Source organism: Diadema antillarum, unplaced genomic scaffold (assembly GCF_040938485.1).
Source record: "Diadema antillarum isolate AM-2024a unplaced genomic scaffold, OU_Dant_1.0 scf00000173, whole genome shotgun sequence".
NCBI classification, from domain to species: domain Eukaryota; kingdom Metazoa; phylum Echinodermata; class Echinoidea; order Diadematoida; family Diadematidae; genus Diadema; species Diadema antillarum.
The window spans coordinates 561,364-580,987 of record NW_027271062.1 but is presented as its reverse complement, the minus strand read 5'-3'; the positions used below and the strand labels follow the sequence as shown (position 1 = coordinate 580,987).

General features: G+C 39.7%; 1 protein-coding gene across 1 annotated transcript in view; it reads left to right on the top strand.

Moving 5' to 3' along the window:
• The window catches only part of LOC139722854 (uncharacterized), a gene marked incomplete at its 5' end in the record, with an annotated part of 105,016 nt that extends 87,652 nt beyond the window's left edge, over positions 1-17,364 (top strand). The window contains 16 exons of the mRNA XM_071634140.1: positions 350-499; positions 1,836-2,057; positions 2,632-2,791; positions 3,312-3,495; positions 4,313-4,398; positions 6,032-6,127; positions 6,889-7,058; positions 7,759-8,001; positions 8,285-8,457; positions 9,197-9,340; positions 9,941-10,126; positions 11,508-11,608; positions 13,636-13,706; positions 14,512-14,580; positions 15,966-16,092; positions 16,800-17,364. Of these exons, the coding sequence (XP_071490241.1) occupies positions 350-499; positions 1,836-2,057; positions 2,632-2,791; positions 3,312-3,495; positions 4,313-4,398; positions 6,032-6,127; positions 6,889-7,058; positions 7,759-8,001; positions 8,285-8,457; positions 9,197-9,340; positions 9,941-10,126; positions 11,508-11,608; positions 13,636-13,706; positions 14,512-14,580; positions 15,966-16,092; positions 16,800-16,966 (2,349 nt within the window). The remainder of the gene's footprint in view (positions 1-349; positions 500-1,835; positions 2,058-2,631; positions 2,792-3,311; positions 3,496-4,312; positions 4,399-6,031; positions 6,128-6,888; positions 7,059-7,758; positions 8,002-8,284; positions 8,458-9,196; positions 9,341-9,940; positions 10,127-11,507; positions 11,609-13,635; positions 13,707-14,511; positions 14,581-15,965; positions 16,093-16,799) is intronic.
• Positions 17,365-19,624: the final 2,260 nt, after the last annotated feature.

Below are 19,624 nucleotides of genomic sequence, written 5' to 3'. Positions count from 1 at the left end.
GCACCCCAACCGTTCTTCTTAACTGCAATATACCAAATATTGACTTGAAATATGCTTGATATGGAAGATAACTTTCTTCACAAGGACTGGCCGGTGGATATCATCACTCATTTTTTCTCACAGTTAGCTATCTTTTCTAACTTGGTTTGTACATTTAAGACCCTATTTTGACAGATCTGTGATCTTTTACTTGTACTTAATTGTTTTTTACATGACTCGTACAAAATGTTGTATTCAATTTATTTATTGAAGCAACAAATATCTTGGAGGGGGAGGGGAATAAACGACAGATTTATATTTCTGGATAACGTTTAATTGATATTTGAATTTTCCCACCTCTATGATGCAGGGTAGCTACATGTGCGGCACCTGTCCGCCAGGGTACGTAGGAAACAATGTGGCTGGCTGCTCACCAGGAGATTACTGTATCCTAAATCTCCACGACTGCGACAGCAACGCCGCATGCACCTCCACCGGGGCGGGGACGTTCACCTGTGAGGTAACAGAGTCTGGTCCTGTCCAGAGATGCCAAGTTCAAAAAACTTTTATGAGTGAGATTTTTATGACTCGGCGTTCGCGCGCATGCGCACGCGAACGAGGAGGGTGTCCCCCTCCCATGGTAGGGAGCTTTTTAAGATTATTAGCTCTTAATGATGCAATCTGGTGCATACTTTAGTGACTATTTTTTACTAATTTTGAAAGGCAAAAGGGAAATATACCTTCAATTGCAACTATCACTTTAATACTTTGAGCTATGCTCCTTATTTTTGGCCCAAATTGCAGACTTCACCAGATGCGTGAGAAAAATGGGTGCCATGCGTGAGATCGTGAGACAGACCCTAAATGCTTGAGTCTCACGCAGAATGCGTGAGACTTGGTAGCTCTGCCTGTCTCGTATTAAACTCTGTTTGTAGTCATGTCCTCATTTCAGTGTAGGAGCTACACGCTTTGAGAGCAGTCATTGTTAGAGTCAACTGCAGAGTCAAGGTTGATTCTGTGCAACTGAGAGCTTAAATCAGGGCCCTGTTTTATCAAAAGATAAAATCGGTTTTAAATTTCCTTACCACACAGGCTGCCATAGACTTTAATACCATATATTGAAATCAACTTTATAATCAATTTTAACTCTTCATAAATCAGGGCCCCGAAGTAATTTGATAAGTCTGCTATAAACCCATTCTGTGCCTGCGCCTTTTGACAGTTTTTATAGTGCTAGAAGTTTTTTTGTGCCAATGTCACTACACATATAAAGGCCCATTAATGTTAAAGGTACTAGCCCACATTTGCAAACCCACGAAAATCAAAACTGCATAAAACAGGTCCAATATGACTTCAAGTACAAGTTATAACAGTAACATACCTCACCTGTTGCTCTTTGTCTATACTATTCGATAAAAGAGAGAAAATCATCGTTTTAAAATCAATTTTCAAACCGGGTCAACCCGACCCAAAATCGAATTACGAGCGCGGGCTACGTATCGCATGCATGTACAGTACGTGCGTGGACCGGAGCTAGCGAGCGTTTTTATACACATGCATACGGTGCATTTTCATTTATTTTTATGAAAGTAATGGACTAATTGGAACGAAATTTTGCGCAGGTGTTACTGCAATCATACCCAAACTCCATGCTAACTATGAGACCAATTGCTGCAGGTTTATAAATGTGGGCTAATACCTTTAAGCTAATGTTGGATGATAGAATGTAGATTTATCCATGAAATGGAAGCATCAGGACCCAAAACTACAGACTGTTTATCTGGAGAACTATTAAATATCATCGCTAATAATTGTTCTGATTGCTCTGGATATGTGTGTTTGTCCTGAACTTACAGTGCAATGACGGGTACGCCGGCAACGGTAAATTCTGCGGGGTCGATGTCGACACTGATGGCCACCCATCAACATCTTTGGAGTGCAGCGATGGGGGCAACAACGAGTGCCGCCGGGACAACTGTGAGACCGTCCCCAACAGCGGGCAGGAGGACAACGACAACGACCAGATTGGGGACGAGTGCGACAAGGACGACGACAACGACAGCATCTATGACGAAAACGTGAGCGAAGAAATAAGAGGGGCAGCTGAAGACTGCTTATCTGTTAATAGTGATTTAGAGGAGGAAAAAATCAGAAGGAAACTGAACTTCTGATACACTTATTTTGACTACAGTAGTACAGATGTAGCATTCACTATCTTTGAGGGGCAGGGGACACTGAACAATATCAAGAACAAATAGGGTTGGATGTGGAGATGTACTCCATCTTATTTTACTTTTTAGTGAATTGTTGAAATAAACGGAACTGGAACATTGAATAATTTTGACATGGAAACAACTAACTATAGATGTCATACAGACAAGACGGGAATATGCGTAAAACTTCTCCTCACTGTGTCTTTTTGTTTTGACCATAGATAGACACTTTACTCTCCTGAGTGTTGTACGCATGAGCTCAGCAGCAAAATCAAATTTGGTTCGAGACTTTATAGAGCTCTGTGGTTCATGACTAGTTTGTTACGGTAATTCCCAAGGTGCAACAAAATGAAATACTCTGACGAGTCATGTGATCAAAACCAGTAGATGCTCCTCCTCCTCCTCCTCACAATCCCCATTCCCCATCTCTCGTTGCCAGGACAACTGTCAGTACGTGGCCAACCTGGACCAGGCTGACCAGGACGGAGATGGGTATGGGGACGCCTGCGATGTCTGCCCTTCGACCTATGACCCCAACCAGATCGACACGGACGGGGACGGAGATGGCAACGAATGTGACACGGATGACGACGGAGATGGTGAGACTAAGAGAGAGAGCATCAGTTTCTGGAGGAAAGACCAAAGAGAGAGAAAGAGATATTTGGGAAATGAACTGTCTTTGAATGCCCTTCCTTCTTTAGATTTCTAAATACCAGACACATTACCAGGCAAACAAAGAAAAGAAGGTGTTTCTTCTTGCTTTTTCCCTGCGCATAAATTTGTTAATCTTCAATGAGAATAGATTAATTCAGTTGAATCATACCAAAAGGTAGTAATTAGCTCTACATAGAATTATAACCATTAGTTTTGTCTCAATTTTAGTGATTCTTCCCTCTCTGATGTGTCGATGCCATTTTTCTTCTGAAGTGGATGGACATGAGAAATTGAACTAATGTATACTAGTCTATTCAAAATACGGTATATGTGCATGGCATCACTAGATACTACACAACCTCAATTCGTTTCAACATCATTTTATTAAGACCATTCAGAATATGTGCATGACATCACTATATACCACACAACTTTAATTCATTTCAACATCATCTTCCCCCAAAGGCATTTTGGATAGTTCAGACAACTGCCCGCTCTTCAACAGCACTGACCAGACGGACACGGACGGTGACGGTGTCGGTGACGTCTGCGACAACTGCCCGGACGATTCCAACTCTGACCAGGCGGACAGCGACCAGAACGGATACGGTGACGCCTGCGACGTCATCACGGGGATCAACAAAGACCAGTGAGTGCAAATCTGAATCACACAAAACATCATCATGAATTTAATTACATGTAATATATAAGCACATCAAGTTTTTTTTTTCCAAGAAAGAAATGAAGAAGTACACAAATTTGTTAGAAAAAAAAGAAACCTGTTAATATGAGTTTGAGACAATCTCATAAGTTGTATAACATGGAGCTACATTGTACATGTATGCATGATTTTCGTGTCATAGGCCTAAGCATTCAATGATATCTTTGAATAACTCATTGAGGATGAACTGATTTAGCCACAACATGCATTTCCCATAGACACCTGCCGGAGTATAGTAGGGACTCATCCTCAATGGGTTAATAGTGTCATTCGTGGAAAGAAGATAATTATTATATTTTACTTATTTAGTTTATTTTTATACAGCTATATGATAAGTGGTAATAAGGTAAGACTAGAACACCTACACCAAGCCTGTAATAATTTTATGCAGATCTGCATATTGCATCTCAATTGCATTTTCACTTTATGAATAGATGGTACAATGGAAGTCAAATTAAAATGACATAAGTAGTTACATAAGTGACCTCAGAATGCGATGCCAAAGTTAGCAACTTGAGGAAAACTGCAGTCAAGGACACAAAGAAAACCATGCCAATGAATGTAGTGGAACATCCTTTTGAAGTCTGAAATACAGAATTTGTGTATTTGCCAGGTTTTAATTAAAACTCTGGTATTAACAATGCTGACATTTTGACAATTTGTATTGTGTTCATTTTATATCCAGAATAAAAGTGTTCCTACGTTGATTTTTTTTCTCCTCTTCGATTGACTTGTTGCAATGCAGAGATGGAGACGGAGTGTTGGACATTGATGATAACTGTCTCCTGACACCAAACGCTGATCAGACTGACTCAGACAGTGATGGAACTGGTAAGGACCTCAGTCATTTTGTGTTTTGTTGTCTTCATTGGTCATGATGAGTTTAAACGTTTGTTGTTTTTCTTGTTGTTTTTTGTTTTTTGCCCAAAAAATAGTAGTGTTTCACACTCTTTAGTGTTTCACACTCTTGACGGAGCTGCCTTGTGTCATCTTGTGTGTGTGTGTTTTTATGCCTCCGCCACGAAGTGGTGCCGGAGGCATTATGTTTTCGGGTTGTCCGTCCGTCCGTACGTACGTCTGTACGTCCGTACGTCTGTACGTCCGTACGTCCGTACGTCCGTCCGTCCGCTTTCGTTTACGCGATAACTTGAGTAATATTTACTGGAATTTTACCAAACTTGGTCCAAGTATAAAATATGACAGGGCAATTATTTGATTAGATTTTGGGTGAAATCGGCTAAAGGTCAAAGGTCAAAGGTCAAGGTGAAATCATGAAATTGTATCCGTTTACGCGATAACTCAAGACTGGATAGAGCAAATTTCACCAAACTTTTTTGGAGGATGATGTATGATGGGACAATTACGTGATTAGTTTTTCAGTGAAATCGGACAGAGTTCAAAGGTCATAGATCAAGGTCAAATCCTAAAATTTATCTGTTTACGTGATAACTCAAAAATGGATGAAGCAGCTTTTACCAAACTTGGTCCAAGGATGATGTATGATGGGACAATTAGTTGAGTAGATTTTAGTGACATTGGCAAGAGGTCAAAGGTCAAAAGGTCAAGGTCAAATGCTACAAATGTTGCAATTTCCCCCATATCTATGCAATGCCCAAAAGTATTTTCTTGAAACTTGGTGTGGACATGAACTACTGCGTGAAGATTCTCCAGAGAGAGTTTCATGTCATAAGGTCAAAGGTCAAAAGGTCAAAGGTTAGGTGAAAATGTTGCAATATCACTTTTCTCGCAAATGGTTCAATGTATCTTCGTGGAACTTGGTACATACGCATGTACTGACTGGCAGGGATTATCTAGGGAATTTAGGGGTCAGGGGTCAATAGTCAGGGGTTAAAGGTCAAGGTCAACTCCTCAAAATTTTACTATTTCCTTCATATACTAGTATATGCAATGCTTGCATTATTAGTTTCAAAACTTGATACATGCATTACCTTATGGAGATTCTCTGGGAAATTTCCAGCCAGAAGGTCAAAAGTCAAAGGTTATGGGTCAAAGGCCAGGTTTCAATGCCCCCCCCCCCCCCAAAAAAAAAAAAAAAAAAAAAAAAAATCCATTTTGTACCATCATTACACTCTTTCTTCATACCTTGGAAATTACTCAATGCATAAACTTATAAAAAGGTCTGTCAGAATTCAAGTAAAAATTCTCAATTCCCGAAATATGTGTACCTGCACTCTTAGAAAATTAAAGCAAACCCAGTTTAAGACATTTCTGACAAACCTGTCATTTCAATATTTTGCCAGTTATGTGAAACTGTCATGGATCACACATTGTGAAGACATTGTACTATACGCCTATTGGGAGAATCATGCATTATGGCGGAGGCATCAGTCGCCATAGCGACATTTCTAGTTTATCTCTGTTCTTTATTGCAAAGAAATTGGTTTGTTGTTTTTCCCCCCTGATTTTGAAGTTGATCCAACTTTCTTCTCCAACCCATCCCCAGGTGATGAATGCGATGATGACAAGGATGGAGATGGAGTCCCAAATAGTTCAGACAACTGTCCTCTCTACTACAATATTGGCCAGGCAGACGTCGATGGTAGGCGTTTTTCCAATTCCTTCCAACCTCAGTCATACTGGAATGTAAAAATACTTAATTGATCAGGGGTTTAAAAATCTAAAAGGCACTTTATGTAGGAGTGGCAGCAATCATGACTAGCCAATGACAAGTCTGTTTTTTTATTTTTATGTACAGATACAAGAGGAATGATTGATGTTGTAATAATTCATGGATTGCTTTTGGAGTTAGTATTTGAGATTAAATTTTATTATGTTTATCTTCTTTCTTTTTTTTTCCAACATGATGGTACATTATGTATATTGCATGAGGATAGACGTGTAGACATTTTTATTTTTTTTTTTTTGGGGGGGGGGAGTGATACACAGTATATGATACTATTTCATATGTTTCATTCAGTGAAAGAGAGAGAAAAAAAACAGGAAACTCATCTTAGCCAACTGAGGAAAAGAAAATTCCGACACCGACTGTATACAGCTGTATGCATATTTGTTGGGCATATTTAATCCTTTGTGTGCTTTGAGTACATGTGTCTATTAGAACACACGCACAAAACATCATGCTACATTCTCTTTGTAGAAATGAGCTTCCATGGCTAGCTATGATTTTAGAAATTAGAAATTAAGGTTGAGAACAAAAAGCTGAAATGTTTTATATGATGCTGCTTTGCATAACATTGCATAATGTTAACTATACATTGATTGTGTCTATTCACTTGCTTGTAAAGTAATCATGACCATGCTCAATTTGTGTGGTTTTGTATTCAATTTTCTATCTCCAAGGTAACAGTATTGGAGACGTGTGCGAGACGGACTTTGACGGCGATGGCGTCATCGACGACGATGACAACTGCCCGAAGAGTAACCGATACCACACCACGAACTTTGACCCTTACTTCTCGGTCAACCTGGAGAACTCGGCTGACCAGCCACTCTGGTACATTACTGATGAGGTAAAAATCTTGACCACTCGGGAAAATCTTGATCACCTGGTAAAAATCTTGACCACTTGGTAAAAATCTTGACCATTCGGTAAAAGTCTTGACCACTCGGTAAAAATCTTGACTACTTGGTATTGTCAGCTATCTTGTATCATATCAAATGCTTTAACTATGTCACCTCGTAATTTAAGTTAAAGTGTGATGATGTGCTTAAATACAAAAAAGATAGAAAAAGATGAATTTATTTCCGTTACTAACTTCAAGGTATTAGTTGTACCTTGTCACATCTGTGAATAAACAAACATGGTCAGCTGCATGAATACCATGGTACTACCCTTCCAACAATTTGGCAATCAAGACACTTAACGGCAATTCCGAAATCATGATATCCAACTTTTGTAAGACAGTTTTATGATTGTTTAAATTCACAGTTGAGATCCACAGCGATAGACTGATTAATGAATATCATCCCTTTAAAAGAGAAACGTAGCAATATCTATTCTCATCTTGCAGAGGTGATGCGCATTATATTTCTCATACCATTGGCAATAATCTGTCAAATATCACAAATAGCAGTTGACTTGCCAAATTTCTGAGAATGAAAGAATGTGAAATATTTGTATGTGGTATGAATACAGAGTAGCTATGTAAGAGCATCAGCAAATGAAGGATACAACATTCTTATAAACTTTGTGATGGTTTCTCTCCATAGGGGAAAGAAGTGCAGCTCGTCAACGCCACCGCCTACCCTTCTCCCGTTATGCTGATTGGCAAGGACACCCTTGGGCCGGTGGACTTCCGCGTCACGATGTATGTCAACGGGAATGACGGGGGAAACTACATGGGCCTGGTCTTCGGCTACCAGAGCAATCGCAAGTTTTACCTGGCCAAGTGGAGACATGCCAACCTCAACAAGGACACATATTACGCAGGAATTAAAGGACTCCAGATCATGGTGAGTTAAAAGGGGAAAGACTTACAGTATGACCCACATTCACAAGGGTAGTTTCTAAACCATGGTTTGTTTGAATAGTCCCCGGAATAAAACGAGTGTGAAGTAGGTGCGCCTTTCACATGGCACACAAGTACCAACGCACGGTTATATTCGGCTGTCTGTTTTTTTGTGCCAATTAATCACCACTCGATGCATTATACATTGTCCAACGTCCTTGACCTACATGTACTAAGGGTTAATCATAATATTTAAATGCGTAATATCCCTCCATCCACCTCCACAGAGAGTGAGTTCTTCCACCGGGCCTGGAGCCACCCTGGCCAACGCCCTGTGGCACTCCTACACCACCACGGATCAGACGGAGCTCCTCTGGCACGACCCCCTGATGCAGGGATGGCAGCACGAGACGGCGTATCTATGGCGACTGACCTTCCGCCCCTCCCTGGGCCTCTTCAGGTGGGTCAGGCAGATGATGAAGGATACCTACCTCGGAAGAATTCTCTTTAATGACAAGTAGAAAATCACTCCAGAAGAAGAGAGAATAAAATGAAAAGAAGTATTCATATTATTAAACTATCCATAAGTTTAATCTTCTTTCTATTTTGTTAGTCTCAAACCAGAAGTAAATATTCAAAGGATAATTAACATGTGACTCTTGTGGAGACAAATTTCCCCAGAAATTGTCCCTGAGTTTTAAACCCTATTGCTTTTTATCGTAATTCATCTGTGTTACTTTAGGTAAGAGAATAGTCATTTTTTCAGAAGCAAGGTGCCCTGTGAACACTCACTGTTAGCCATTCAAAATGTTAAACCCTTTCTGGACCAATGAGTCTAATGTGCACAAAGTCTGTACACATGCCTATATGGGCAAGAAATAAATGTAACACACAGAGGGTTAACCGAACTGATTCCAGTAACTCCAGAACTGGAGTCTTGCTGATTCTGCACGGTGCTTCCTCCAAACTTCAATATGGCTTTATCGATATCCATCGTGGATATTAGCAGCCCTATAACTCCCCTACGGTACTTGTGATCATCACTGCAAGGAATACTAGCAGCACTTGCTGGTCCTGTCTATAACGCTAGATAAAAGTGCTTGGTTGTATGTGATACACACATATGGCATGCAATTTTATCTTTTCATCGTTGTCAATTTGGATGTGGACCATCAATGAATTGCTCAATTTTATTTCAGAGTTGTCATCAAGTCTGCTGACATCACTCTGACGGACACTGGTGACCTCTATGACTCAACCTTCCTTGGAGGTCGTCTGGGCGTCTTCGTCTACGATCAGCCCGACGTCGTCTTTTCGCACATGAGATACGACTGTGCTGATAGGTAAAGATTTATCGCGATACGTGTATCTACTGCCTGCAAGCATTTGGCTTGTCATCTTCTTTAGGTTGTTTTCTTTCTTGTTTCATATTTCATTTAAAGCAGAGTAGTGATAGTATTGAAATAATCTCTTCGGCACATGCTACAGACAATTTGTATGGAAGACAAAGCTGTCACCCTTTGATAGGGGTTCTTCACTTTGAGATATACGTACCACCACATTGAATTTCTGTACACTTTTAGCTAGTTAACAAGAGCTGAAACCAGATGTACATGTATAGCACTTCAGCTTGATCTAATACTGATAATTGTATAGCCCCTCCCCCTCCATTTTCTTTTCTCTCAGTATTTTGTATAGCTGTCTGCAGTACAAAATTTCAAAGCATCCCTTATTCTGCTGTAGGCTTCCAGAAACCATAAACACTTCATTTATACAATTTGTTACAGTATTTTTAACATGAAGAGATTAATTAACCCTTCGAATGTGGAAATTGGGGAGGGGGCATTGAAAACCATGTCCTGTATGATGTACTTATCTCTCTGAAAGCTTTTTCTTTCATCAACCCTGGCAACATGTACTTGTCAATCCCCTCTGAACTTCAGACTCAACCAAGCGCTCCAGTTCGACGGGGTGGATGACTACGTGATCCTGCCCGGCATACAGACTCTGGACATCGATGAGAGTTTCACGCTGGAGGCGTGGTGTTACCTGGAGGCTGGTTACCCCTCCTCCACTCTGCCTCTCTTTGGGGCCCAGGATGACAGCATCTACATGGTCATAGAGGATGGGTAAGAATCTCTGGTATAGGGCGGAGCTGGTAGGGGTGTAGAATACCAAAGTAATGATACCATAGCTCTTTGTTATAGCTTCGGTTGGAACCAGGTGCAAGCACGGTTAGCAACAAATGTATTCACAGACTGGGCAAAGTGAGGTTGTTTGAAAGCAGTTAACATGGTGATAAATGCCTATAACATTACATTTTGGTGTTCTACAGTCTTATTCAGAGGCACTTGCCTTGAGGGACCACAGAGACTCCAACCCCAAGCACCTTCTGATCTGGAGATTCTCCCGCCTGAAACCCCTAGCAAACGGGAGACTCCAAGTTGATGTGTGCGAACCGCGAAGTTCCTAGGGTTCTAGATGCTCTCTGGTGCTATCTAAGGCTAATTTTTTCAACATACGATAGCAATAAGTAAGAAATCCTTTCCACTGGGAGACACAGAGCCAGGGCGGGAGAAATCAAATCTTCAGCGGGAGAACGGGAGATTCTGCAAAAATGGGCTTTCGGCGGGAGATCTCCCGTCGAAAACGGGAGAGTTGGAGTCTCTGGGACCATTATGAGTGAAATGTGCCAAAATCCAGCACTGTAGCACAAATGATTTTGAGATCTGTTAATAGCTCGTTAACTAATGAGCTGGGAGATGACATAGCAGGCACCACTCATACTGAATAATTCACTTTGTTGCTTCAACCAGTGGACTAGATATATTCTTCAATTGCCCATCAGTATGAATTGAATGTGCATAATTTCTTTGAGCTGGGTTCTGTTGATAGCTTGTAATTTTTGCTGCAAAACATTTTGCTAAGCAAGTTTTGGTAATTCCAAGGCATGGACTTGTAAGTTAAGAAATTCAGACAGTCTCTCAAATCACTCTTCTTGATCTCATCTCTCACTGGTAGGTTAAATCTACCTCATTTGACTTCCCACTGTTTTAAATTCATTTCTATTATTACAATGAGAGAAACTCTTACAAACACTCGATCGTTGGTGCTTATAATCTATGGTTAACCCATGACATTTAGTCCTGATCATACGAGACTAATGCAGCTTCCTGTATGTGTTGTATGAAAGTTTATATGCCTATAGCATTCCTTTCTGCCGTTATCATCATTATTGCTTCCGTATGTGCAAGGCCAGTATATGTTGTATGGCCTTATGTATTTCTCCCTCTCTCTCTCTCTCTCTCTCTCTCTCTATCTATCTATCTATCTATCTATCTATCTATCTATCTATCTATCTATCTATCTATCTATCTATCTCTGTATCTTATCTCTATATTTCATATCTATTAATATATCTCTCCATATATTTATTTATTTACCTATCTACCTATCTGCCTATTGGCCTGTTTATCTACCTATCTTTCTATCTATCTATCTCACTTTTAGATATATTTATGGAAAGTACGGTAGCTACATGGTGAATGCCTCTCTGGCTGCACTTGTTGGTGAGACGTGGACTCATGTTGCATTGAGGATGGATGTTCAAGGTATGTTACTTGATTTGATGTCTCCTCATCGGAAAGATGAGGAGAATATATATATTTATATCCCTCACAAAATGCATCTCGTCCTCTGATTGGTCGAGAGCACTGTAAACAACAAAACATAATTCTACCATACAAGTGCGCGAAAAAGACTATACTCCCTAGGGAAATGGTAAAAACTATACCACGCTGGTGATTTTCACGCCTTTTTTGCTTCGCGTCGTGACGCGAAATATTTCACGTGTAAATGAATGGGTATCGCAGCACCTTCGCTTCGCGAGAGATTTCATGTACAAATGAATGGGTATCGCGGCGCCTTAGATCACTGCACTTCGCGAGAACCACAAGGCACGCATACACTCAATGCGACACGGGTTACGTTAGAGAGACTCAAACTCAGACTGTTATAAAGCCCTCATTCTACGTTACAACAGAGTAGGCGATATCGTAGATCTATAATTAGACAACAATAAGCAAGCTAGGGTTCTTCGACGTACCGTAGGCCTTTGGGGAGTTCGTGCTTCGCCGTTTGAAAGTTGGTCTCGCAGTTCACTGTTAAACTCGAGCGACCCACCCAAAAGATGTTGACAAACGAAACTGCAGTAGATAGTAGGCCTGCTCTAACGTTAGCGCTAGTTAAGCCTAACGTTAGTTCTACCTGTCTAACAGACAGACTCAGACTCCGGCCCTATTTCCCGTAATCTCATTCCTAATAATTATTTTTTAGAGTGTCTAACGAGTAAGTTAGAGTCTAACTTGTTCACTGTTTACGTTAGAACACCGTACGAATCACACAAATTTACAGTGGCACTCGATGCTTTAATTGCTAGAATTTTTCCAGTGCCTAATCTAACCTTATACGCTGTTACTGAATGCTACCCAAATTTACAATGTATACTTGCATTTTAACAGGAAATGATAGTCCATATTCATGTACAGACATGACAGCTAGGTAGAAAGACGACAGAAAACACAATCAACTGCAGCTCACAGTCACATCGTTGATCAGCTCGAGCACGCACATCGCCGCACTGGCAACCGAACGTACTTGTTGACAGATCGGATAGGCGTATTGCATGTATGAAGCGCGTAGTGAGTTTGCAGTTTGCGCATGTTTACCAGTACGTTGTACAGCAATGCACCGAGTACACTTCAGCGGCTGAGCGCGCAGTTGTCTCTTCATAGTACGCGTACGCGCTGCCCTCCTGCTGAGCTGCTTTCCCGAGTGTGAATGACTAGTCAATCTTCTTGAAAAGTAAAGCAAGATGCCCTTAAAAAAGAGGTAAAATTACAGAATACCAGCAGTCGAATACTTTTAAATTCATTGGGAGGGATATAAAACAAATATACCAGGCCAATTTTTTTGGAGGCACCGGTTGAAACTATGTGCCTTCGGTGACTTCAGTAGCACTATTTTCTTCGGGGCTGCGCCCCTCAGAAAATAGTGCTACTGAAGTCACCTCATGCGCATAGTTTCAACCAGAGCCTCTCAGGCCTGGTATATTTGTATAATATTTTTTTTTTTATTGGTATATGGCTTTTGGGATTGGAGGAGGAAGAAATGAAAGGGACGAGAAAGAGGTGGAGGTTGAGTCTTTACACCTGTTCCTCATGATAATCTACCCATACAGTGCACTCCCAGCATAATGAACATAGTTGTTACAAAATTGTTATTGCAACAAAGTAAAAATTCAGGTCCCTATGAAAATTACCTGGAACAAAATTGTTGTATACAAAAGAAAACTGTCTGTCTCAAGGACTTCATTCTATTAAAGTAAGTTTACTGTACTTGCCGTTCAGGTCTGATATCTACACATATATCTATCATCTTTTATATACATTGTTACCTGTTTGAAAATTCAGTATATTGCAAATCTTTATATCAATTTTGAATGGCCTATTCTCTACCTAATAATCTGTGAGTGTAATCATTGCTACACTTTGCAAGATTTGTAGAATTAATTCTTTAATGACTCTTATGTAACCCATGTCCATATCTTGTTTGTTTGTTTTGTGTTTGTATATCATAGATTGTATGCTCTCAGTGTTTGTGAATGGCACCTTGGAAGCCACAGTGAGCAATGTTCCTGGGCTAACGTGGGTAAGTAGGATATGACGCGTTGAGTTTGATCTTTGTGCAGTCTTTTCTGTGAAATTCACAACTTGTTTTTATTCACATCTGTGACTGATCCAACCCCACATTGAATGAATGTGGGAAGCTTTACAATCATCTGTGAATTGTGATTAGATTACGATTACGTAGTCACCTCTACGTTAAAAAAGTATATTCACCCTCGATAGCTAAGAAACTTGTATGCATTGTTCCCAACTGTTTGATATTTTATTTTTTTGTTTGTTTTTTTGCATAAAAAGTAAATATATTTCCTTCTCGTTGGACTGGATTACGATGTACGTCGCTGTACCTGACTGGGCCTCGGTCGTGTTGGGATGGATAAAATACTGAATTCTGATGAGCAAATGTGGCAAATTGTCTTGCAGATTTTGCTACATCACACATTTCCCATAGACCCCTGCCCGAGTACTGTATACGCCAAATATTTTGCAAGGTTTTAATTTTCGCGAATTTAGCGAGTCAGCTGCTATTCACGAAATTAAAAGCACGCAAAAATATTGACTCTAATGCCGATATGACTGTGACGTACGGGTGTACATTTCTCCGTTCTGTACCAAGGACTCCATGATCGCGAATTTAACCACCCACGAAATTGTCGGAAAGTCCCGATTCGCGAAAATTTAGACTCGCGAAATATATGGCGTATACAGTATACTCGGGACTCGTCCTGAGCGGGGTACACATAAGCATAGCAAGTACAGGATTAGTCATTATTGTACTAGTGACATAATAGAGACCAAAGACTTTTTGACACTCTTTTTCTCTCCTGCAGAGTTCTGATGTAGCCATGTATCTTGGAAGTGACAACAGCAGTAATTTCTTCCAAGGGACCATGGATGAGGTATGATGTAGTGGATTTCGCCTTCTCTTTATCTTTTTCTCTCATAAGGAACTTTAAAATATTCTTTAACTCTTTATGTGCCACGTTCGCATGCCCGACTAAGTCAACAGCATGCCAACTTCGCATATTGTGCTCAAACCCACAAACCCGCCCAAACCGACTGATAAATTGCCAAATGCCACAGTACAATGAAGCGTTTCTCGCAATTCCGTTCTTCTCACATATAGCTTGCATTCTATGTAGTGATTACCTACCAAGAGATGTTCCCTACTGAATATGTGTGTAAATTCTATTAAGTTTCTGTCACTATTTTGTGTGCTAGAGTCATGCCTTTTCAAAAATAATGTTGCAGTAGTTCCTGGTCATTTGAGAGAAAGGCAGTTTAATGAATTTGTCATACAGTTATGTACATCAAAACAAAGCTTGGCATTTTCTCGACAACTTTGCTCACTACAGGTACAGCTAAAGAGAAATATGTAGAAGTTACATAGATTTGAAAAACAGAATGTTTTTCCCCAAAGCATGACTATATGTTGGTGTCTCGTAATAATGTGACACATAGGGGGTTTCCACAGTCCATGGCACATAAAGAGTTAACCGTTGAGGACCAGCTGATTTTGCTATACTAACACGTTTCCCATTAACTCCTACCCTTGTGTATTTAGGCCTAGTCATGAAGGGGTTAAATCTTATGTCATTACCATTTCGGTGGTTGTGTGATCACTGTGGTTGTTCAGGAGAGACTTCAGTACAGTCTCACTTTTCCAGAATCTGTCACTACAGGTTCATGGCCAATGTTGCTACAGTGGCTGCAGTTACTATTTTCTTTGTGTATCATCTTTGTAGTTCTTCTATGTAATTCAATATTTCAGTGAATGTCCTTGCGTAATGAAGTATAGATTTAAACTACAGTGGACTCCCGTTATAATGGAGTCCTCGGGACCGGCAGTTTCCTTTCATTATATCGAAATTTTGTTACAACTGAACAAATAAGTAATAAAAATGCATAGAGAGGACAATGTTGCAGCTTGAATTTTTATTTCGTCATAACCGGAATTTTGTTATAACCGTGTTTGTGATAATGGGAGTGCACATTATATAGGTTTATTACGTGCAGTTTCTGCTTAAATGTGCTGAGAATTTCTCTTCACAATTTTATCTTTTTCTAATATTATTTTGATACATACTCAAAATTGCTTGATATTTTGCATTAATAATAGTAATAATGATACATTCTGCTTATAAAGCGCATTGTACACTGAAGTCTGTATGCACTTTACAGTAATTCCTATATTATGATAACAATACAAAGAGAAGTACATTAACCTAATATTGTGACAGCACTGTGAGAGATTCTCCTCTCATATTTGACCTTTACTTTCTAGGTGAGGATATGGGGTTTAGCCTTGCTGGACGATGAGATCCAAGAACACATGCAGCTGCCGGGCCTGGAGTGGCAGAAACACAAGATGCTGCTAGACGGTCACTATACGATGGACAGTGAGACAGACGGTGAGTGTTCAGCAGACGCTGAAAAAGACCTCAAATTTTCGTTTCTGTTTCATTTTGCCGTATAAAATAGATTACTTCACCAAACTGCCAAGAATACTTCGACCCTCTTCATCAATCTGATTTCTCTTTCATTTTACTTAATGAAATAGATTGTTCAGTTTTTACTGCAAATGAGTAAGCTTATATCCAGCTACAGATACAGATCAACTTCTTAAGAAGCAAAATTAACCATGCAATCCTTTTTTTTTTTCCTCAAGAGCCAATTAAATGTCGCCTCTGTATGTTAAGATTTGATGGAAAATTGTGTTGCTTGCAAAGTATAAACCAAGAAATAAACAGAAACCAAATAATTTGCCAGACCTTAGAGTGGTTTCTAGATGGTGTAGACATCTCATGAGTACAGGTAACAGGGGCGGATCCAGGAATTCTGTAAAGAGGGGGGCGCAACTAATATTTCTGGTGCCACTTCCGGGTTTCACTTCATTTTTTCATTTTTTTATTTATATTTTGTTTTTAACGAAAAATAAAGGGGAGCGTGCGTCAGTTGCTCCCCCCTCTGGATCCGCCACTGGGTAATGTGTGAGAATATAAAATAATGTCTTTGGTGTCTCATTTTCTTATGAAAGCATGTTGAAGTTTAGGTAGAATGCTATAAAATGAGACCTCTCTTGTGGCAAAAATCACAAATTCGTGACATGTCTTTGCAGGATCGACGATGTTGGTGGACAGTTCTCTGTACGACAACCATGGTCTCATCGAGGGCGGGGCGTCCATCGTACAGAGCACCCTGGATGCGGGCCGATTCCAGGTCACTTACCCCGACTCGAGACGAAGGAGGAGAAGGCGGAGTGTAGACCCCCATGGAGAGCTGTGATACTTTACATGCTAGACAAACTATTTCATTATCACATCTTCTGTCTGTACTACAAAGAATACTACGCTGCAAACTATAGAGACTGGAGTCGTGTTGCCTTTTCACAAGGCTTTGATAGCAATTTATGCAGAAATGACTGGAACAATCATAGACTCTTGGCTGCTTTTCTGACAAGATAGCAAGGCTGATAAAAGCGACTGTAACAAAGACTATCAGCCAAAGTGCCTCATTATGGTATTATTATACCTCATCTGTTGATAACTCTGACAGTTATTCCTTTATAGTGTACCTTGAGAGCCAGCACTGGAGACGTGTTTCATCCACTGAGCCCACGGTCCTTCTTCGAGTCAAAGTTTGTTACACCAAGAATTTCTCTTCTTTTTTTTACAAAGGCTTTCACCTTTGTTTTCATAATTTTTTTTCACAAAGTGGACAGTGATGGGGAGAGGTCATTATCATTTCCCCACGTTCTACAGAGTAGGGTATGTTTGCACCATGCTCTTGCAAGTAAAAGTCAAGTATTATAAAGATCTCTGTTTTGTGTGTATGTGAGTTTCAAAAAAGCTCTTTGGACCTCCATCTTATGTCCAGTATGGGGGACAGAAGGACAGAGGGATTTGACATTCATCTTGGACAGAGTGTTTTCTGTCGCGATTGCTCATCGATCAGCTGGACCCACTGGCCTTTTGAACCCCAAGCCTTCTGATTGTCAGCCAGGCACACTACCACTGAACCACTGCATGCCTATTTTCACTGTCGATTATCAACCAGGCAGAGAGGGAAAAAAAATAATATTATGCAACTCCCGTCCAGTTGATTTTTTTTCCGTCCTGTAAAGTTTATCCTGTACATTATTAAACTGCCTAGTATTTGAATGTGACTGAGTGTATAGGTAGAAGTGTGCTACTTGTGTGTTTTTGTTATGTAAAGAATACATGAGTGAAAGAATATATTTTGTGTTATTATTGTACAGTCTACATCACCTTGCTACATTTTGTTGTATGTCACTTTTTGATTCAGTCTTGAGGATTGTAAGCAGTGCTCAAATTACTGAAGATGTGTTTCTTGTTGAAGTTAATTCAAAGAATTGGACTTTGTGCTGTCATTGCTGAAACATAAATTTAAAGACATGATGTGCATTAATTTCATTTTTTTTTAAATTATATCTGTGTGTGATTTTAATGATAGGTGCAATCAAGGTTTTCTGATGACAAATTAAAATTTGTAACACTGCTGTTGCATAGAATGTTGATGGTCAAACTGTTCATGCTGTTCTTTTTTTTTTCGTGTTCTCTATTTGGTACTTTCATACTACTGGTATATCTCAAGAGGAGCAGCGTACAAACAGATGTGCCCATTTTGTGTAAATTCTGTCTGGAAAAAACCAGAAAACACATTACATAGTAACCCACTGAGGATCATTCCCGTGTATACTGGGACAGGACGGTGTCTATGAGAAATGCATGTTGTAGCAAAATCAGACCGTCCTCAACGGGTTAATGTTGGGGCGACGAAACTTCATATCTAACAAAATGTCAATTATTTAGGAGAGCAAAAAAACATGGCAGCCAAAGCACTCCAACGAAATGGGAAAGTCTTTCTTTCTATGTGCCATTGTGGCTTCATATTTGGGTGAAAAACAGCTAGGATTTGAACAGGACATCTCTTACACGTAAATTATTATCTGGCAGTTACTGTAATCCCCAAAATAGGAGATTTTCACCAAAAATGATGAATCATGAATAAATCCTTTTTGTCATATACTGCTGCAAAAATATGAAACCCTCAGAAGTCCCTACTTGATGATTTAGTATCACCTATTTGAGATATGTGTAAACAGAGGTATGCCTATTTCTTTTTAGTTCTGTGGAACCGAGTATTCTGATTTTGGATGTGTGCATGTCAGCACTTCAGCAACAGAGGGCAGTATTTAATTTAAAGATGTGAGGGTACCATTTGGCTTTGTGGTTATGTGTAGTAGCTGCTGTTGATGTGTCTGTTTTTCATTCTTTCTTTCTTTCGTTCTTTTTAATATACATGTAGCACTGTTTATCTGAATCTTGATCAACACTGTGAACTTATCTATCATGCACTATGAATCTATTATTGTCAATGAAAAAAAGCACACCTATATTTTATGTATTTAATGTATGTTATGGGTAAATTCTTGATGATGAATTAGAAGACTTTTATTTCATGCAGTGATAGTGATCCCCTTGAAGTAAAATACATTCCAACCACTGCTTTTCAGTTTATGTGCAAAAATGCTCTGTTAGGTATTGAGTATGAGACTATGTGCCATACTATAAAAAGAAAAAAAAAAACTGAAAAAAAAGAAATGAAAATTGAAAGCTATTGACTCCACAAGTGTCTTTCATTTCATCCAAATGCTTACTAAAGCAAATTGTATATCTTGTCCGTTGTTGTCTTGAAGTATGATATGAAATATTGGTTTGATAATACATGTGTAATTATGATGGCGATTGCAGGCTTCATGTCTTTGGAAATGTTAAGACGGTTCTAGGACAATTACCCCAGTCACTTCCCCTGAATCTAGTCCTAAACTCAAACTCTCACCCTGATCATGTTCTTTACTGCAACCCTATCACTAACCAGTATTTGATTGTCCTTGGGTGGATGGATGGGTGAGGAGGGTGT